General features: G+C 43.7%; 1 protein-coding gene across 1 annotated transcript; it reads right to left on the bottom strand.

Moving 5' to 3' along the window:
* Positions 1–1,161: 1,161 nt before the first annotated feature.
* LOC103722327 (pentatricopeptide repeat-containing protein At3g26630, chloroplastic-like) lies at positions 1,162–4,742 on the bottom strand. Its single transcript, XM_008812841.4, has one exon. The coding sequence runs from the start codon at positions 4,671–4,673 to the stop codon at positions 3,255–3,257; it is 1,419 nt and encodes a 472-aa protein (XP_008811063.1). The 5' UTR covers positions 4,674–4,742; the 3' UTR covers positions 1,162–3,254.
* Positions 4,743–5,604: the final 862 nt, after the last annotated feature.

Genomic DNA, 5,604 nt, shown 5'->3' with positions numbered 1-5,604 from the left:
ATTCCAAGGACGCTCAGATTCTTTACTATCATCTTATTAATTGAAAATTTAAATTTAGGCAGTCGGAATTCTTGAAAAAGGAGGATGAAGCATCAGCAAGGTGGGACATGGATTTTAATGGTTATTAAGCCGGCGTGAGATTTTTAGCAGGGACCATCCTGTAAGTCCTAGTAATGATAGCATTTGGCATCCGTGTTACAAGGTGAGACTTGAAATTGTTATTTCCTCTTATGATTTAGACATTTGGATTGCTAATAGAATCTAACTTTTCTCATTCTTGGGATGCAGAGATTGTGGAGCAGATTGATACTTGAGCGCACATCCAGATATAAAATTTTTCTTGGTGGATACGTCACTGAGCAAAAGACGCCAGGTAATTTACAGAAAACTGCTTGTTTTATATTTAATTTGTAATATTTCTGTATGTTTTTTATTTAGTAATCATTTGTCTTGACGTATGGTAGCCTGCCATCAAGAAGCTTCTCATCTAAATATCAAGATGGTCCTCCGAAGGACTTGGTTGTCCGGCAGTATCATGTTTCTAGAAAGTGAAAATGATCCTTTATCCCAAACTTTTCTGCAAGTTGGATGATGTGGATGTGTGACCAACCTAACTTTTATTAATGATTTACCTAACTTTCATTTCTGAAAGATACATTCTTTGTCGTTCACTTAACCGTCATTTCAGAAAGTAGTCATAAAGAAGCAAAGAGGAAGACCAACTAATCATCGCGCGAGGTGAGTGATGAATCTAAAATTTTCAATTAGCAACAACTTTTTATTCACGAACGCGCTATAAATTGTTGATGGAGGTTTTTCTCCATCCGCCACATCTAGACTCTCTTTCGTAGTAGAACAAAATGTAGCTTGTCCTTACTATTTTATTTTCTATTTTATACTTTACTTTCGTATTTACGAAATTAGTTAGAAATTTTAAATTCTTCTGAGCACTACAATGACTGTATAAGGATTGCTACCCATCAATTTTTGAAGCTCCAACAATCACATTTTCCGATATATGGCTTCTTGCTGCTAAATATTGAAATTTATGTATCTAGATAGATGTAGAGGTTAAGAAGAAGAAATTAAGATTTTTTGCTGGTTGCGCATGTATGAAAAGAAAGTAGAAAACAGAAAACAAAATAGTGAATACAAGCTCCATTTTTTTCCTCATTACTAAAGAGTCTAAATGTAATGGATGGAGAGAGATCCCTATCATTAAAATATATTGCATTTTTGGGCAGAGAGGGATGGTGTTGTTTGAAACTTTTAGACTGATTATCTATTTTATACAATACTCGATTGGTTGATCATTGTTTTTATTTTCTCTAAGGTGATCTTTTGAAATGAAGGTTAGGTAAATGATAAAGGACATACCTTTTAGGTAAATGATAAACGGATGTTAGGTTGATATTTTGACCTCTAGCTGTCCTGAAATATATTATATGTTGATGTTTAAAGATTTTCATGTACTCATTCACAAATGCATTTTTGTAATGGTGGTTGAAAAGTTGATCTGAGCTCAGTCCAGGTCCCTACAGATGCCAACTTGAAAGAAATTTTAGGAGGGATGGAAAAGCTATTCATTTTCTTCTTGCTGGTGAAAGATTAAGTGCTTGTACGAACGAATTTTGGGCGTGGCTATTCATCTATCATTCACTCTTGTATTCAAATTCATATTTATATATCTCAATAGATTATTCGCCCATCATTCACGTGTAGTGTTGTATTCAAATTTATCTAGCACCTGAGCAAAGAATACGGGCCTTTTGCGTGCCTATATATGTCTGATAATCCGAAGCATGTAAATAATGGAGGTACGGAGTAAAGCCGGTGCTAGCGTCCAAAGGATGATGGAATCAGTACTCGACCAGGCCTGAATATTGTGATTCTACAGAACAGACTGTTCAATGGCTCATACCTTGCTCTGTTTGTGCGTGTGTGCATGGATTCGGCGGAGACCACCACTCACCACCCTCTGATCCGGGATATTAGAATGAGGGTGAGGAATGGTGTGGCCTTTGAGGCCAAGCATGTATTCAGAGAGGGCCAACGGGGCGGCTGATTGGATGGCTGTATATGCGGTCCATCACTTAAAATACGCCATGTGGGCAGGAAAGAGGGAGCTGCCAAAGTAGCGCCATCGTAACAATTCCAACAATAATTTAAGCTAATCGATATGTTTTGGCTGGTGTAACTGGTGAGGTCCTACACCAAGATAAACCAACCAGATATGACATTATGTGCTCGCATAACCCATCAGGATAAAGCATGTTCGGCTGAGGATGAGCTGAGACTTTGGATGGTCAAATTCAAATTGGCTGGTGCAGCATTTGTTGCGGCCTGTAGCTATAGTTGCAAATGGAGACATAGCATGTAGCAAGATCTAGTGGATTTATTCACCTGTTGGGCACACGTTGGAGGGGACGGCCTAAATGACTACCAGATGAGCAAGCTATTGATGAAGGCTTAGTTAATTAAGCACGCGTTCCTTATTTCACTTCCGATACTTTCCTAAGAGAATATGTCAGTTTTTGGAGGTCTAAGAACTCCAGGGTCCCCAATCCAATCGGGGTCTATGTGCTTTAGCTGGATATCTCAAGTAGTACGCCCATTAGACATGAACCAGGACCGTCCAAATCTTGAATCAGGCAAGGATGCTGCAAGGGCTGCTACGTGAGCTCCATTAAACACTATGAGAGTAGCACGGATGGGTAGCGGGCAATTGATTCATATCGAGAATGATACTAGGATGGTGGTAAACCTGGCAGCCAAAAAGAGCATGGAATAGAGTACTTTCATTTGCTTGCAGAAACATGGTTCATCTTCCTGGAATGAGAGATTCAGAATAAATGGAAGTTTCAGGCGAGGCCTACCACGTCAGATATTTCCTCTTATATGTTTTTTTTTTTTTGATCTTATAGGGATGCAACAAAGAATGTCACCTATCAAGCTGAGGTTGAAACTCTTTCTGCCTTTCGCTTTCATCACTTTAGCTTGAAACTCTCTCTTACAAACCGCATCTTCCTGACCAACTCCACATCCTGAAATGGATGAAAACCGGCTGTAAACACCTGTCCACATTTTTCAGATTGGCATCTGGTCTTCCAAATTACTCTCAAATAATTTTCCCAACCATCCAGTCCATCATCCACAAACCTTTTGATGGTCGTCTGCTGGTAATGTAGCTGTCGAGTCTTTCTTCTAAAATTCTGCCATCCATTAAGAGCTCCTACAGCGCTTACGTCTATGTTCTATCCCACTTCCCGCTCAATGGATCGACATTCTATTGGGGTTAAGCCTACACTGCCATCAGACAACTCCAAGTCACGTATACCGTTGCCCAAAACTTCCTCGAGCCTCACATTTCCGTTCATTCTGCACGCTTCTAACACCATCTGCCGTGCCCTAGCATCAAACTTGGACATCAGATTCTTAACCATCTCAACTCCCCCATTCGAACTATTGGCGCAGCCCAGAAGCTGTGCAAGACAGCTATAATGCTCGAAAAGCGGAGCAATGCCATAACGCTCGACCATGTGTGCGAAAAGCCTAAAACCCTCTTCGACCATACCCTCCCTTGCGCAAGCACTCAACACACCCACAAAGGTGATCCCATCCGGCTTCACATTCGTCCTCCCCATCTCCCGAAATACAGCGACTGCCTCCTTTCCACGCCCGTGTACCCCCAGGCTAGTGATCATCGAGTTCCAGGTTGCCGAGCTCCGGTTGCGCATTTGACCAAACACCCTCGCCGCATCCTCCAAGCTCCCACATTTGCTGTACATGTCTACAAGCGCCGTGCCCACATAGACGCTCCTCTCAAGACCGCCATTCTTACGAGCCAATTCATGAACCCAGCGACCCAAGCTCAGGCATCCTAGTTCGGTGCAGGCTATCGACAGTGCCACCACCGTGAACTCATTCGGCCTCGCGCCGTCCTCCAGCATCCGTTGGAACAGCTCGAACGCCTCATCCGCTCGCCCGTTCCTCGCGCATCCATCGATCATGGCCGTCCAGGTCACCACGTTCCGAACCGGTGCCGCATCAAAGACGGCTCTCGCGGCCTCCATGTTCCCACACGCCACGAGGCCCGAGATCAAAGCCGTCCAGGACACGACGCTCTTTGCACGCATTCCATCGAACACCTTCCTCCCGGACTCTGAATCACCGCAGGTGAGATAGAGATGAATCAGGGCGTTTTGTACGAATGGGTCGAGGAAAAACCCCAACTTGATGGCGAAGGCGTGGACCTCCTTGCCCTTCAGGACGTTGGAGAGGCTCGAGCACGCCTTGACGGCGAAGGGGAAGGTGAATTTATCGGGGCGGACGCCGCTAGCGATCATGCGATTGTAGTGGAGGAGGGCTTCGCGTGGGGCGTCGGCGGCGGCGTGGGCGCGGATCATGAGGTTCCAGGCGATGGTGGGAGGGTGGGGGAAGGCGGAGAAGAGTCGGGAGGCGAGGTCGAGGCGGCGGTGGGAGGAGTAGAGGCGGAGGAGCGCGGCAAGGACAGCGGGGTCGCGAGAGAGGCCGGCGCGGAGGATCCGGGCGTGGAGCTGTTTGAGCTGTTTTGGGTTTTTGGACTGGTTGAGGAGGCGGAGGGCGTCGCGCGGGCCAAGGACGAGCCTCCGTTGGGGGAGTGGGTCGATGGCGCAGCCCAGGCATGAGACCATAGGATGGGACGCTCGACGGAGCCGGCTGGGAGCTTAACCGCAGAGTTAGGTCTGTCTGGAAATGGAGTAGCTTTTACCTAAAAAATAATTTTGATCAAAAATTATTTTAAAATAAGATATGTTTATTATAAAAATATTTAGTTGTTAAGATTTAAAATTATTTTATTTAATAAAAAATTTAAAACTATTCCGTGGTTGTAAAAATATCTTATTGTATTTTTGGTTGGCAAATCCAAAAATACTATTGAACGGTAAAATAACAAAAAGAACAAACATCTAAAATGATTCTAAATTATTTAGATATAAAATAAATAAATAACATGATGCAAAAAAATTAGATAAAATAAGTAATTGTTATGCATGTTTGATTAAAAGAAGGTTGCAGTAACATATTTCAATACCAATCTATATATTAACGCATCACATATAATATCACATACCGGACATGAAACATCACTAAGGATAGCTTATGAAAAATCCTCATGCATAAATAAGGCTCATTCTACAACAGCCACCAGAAAAAATCAACAAAATAAATAATTAAAATAGATTTTAACACTCTATTAAATTGCACAAGAGGCCAATGGTTGTGCTGGATCATACCTGACGGGTACGGATACACTCAATAAAGTCAAAAAATAGGATACCTCGGAGTGCCAAAGGCGGCTCCCCATCTCCAGTCCACAAGGTGTCTCCAGAATGGCGAGCTACATACGCAGCCACTCAATCCGCAGCACCATTGGCTTCACGGTAGATATGCTTGGCCCGAAAGGCCCATCCATCCCTCGCCATAGCCCAAATGTCACGAAGCAATGGATGGTCACTGTCGTCACCCCTAGGACCCTCTCGGATCCAACTGATAACGGTGGCTGAATCACCCTCTAGGATGATAGACCTAGCCTGTAACATGCACCGGGCATGTCGAAGGCCC

This window comes from Phoenix dactylifera, chromosome 14, assembly GCF_009389715.1.
Source record: "Phoenix dactylifera cultivar Barhee BC4 chromosome 14, palm_55x_up_171113_PBpolish2nd_filt_p, whole genome shotgun sequence".
In the NCBI taxonomy this organism is placed as follows: Eukaryota; Viridiplantae; Streptophyta; class Magnoliopsida; order Arecales; family Arecaceae; genus Phoenix; species Phoenix dactylifera.
The sequence above is the reverse complement of the archived record's forward strand: the minus strand, read 5'-3'. Positions and strand labels throughout refer to the sequence as shown.

Bases quoted from the DNA above. Each gene is read 5' to 3' on its own strand.
- LOC103722327 (XM_008812841.4), bottom strand. From the start codon at position 4,673: ATGGTCTCATGCCTGGGCTGCGCCATCGACCCACTCCCCCAACGGAGG.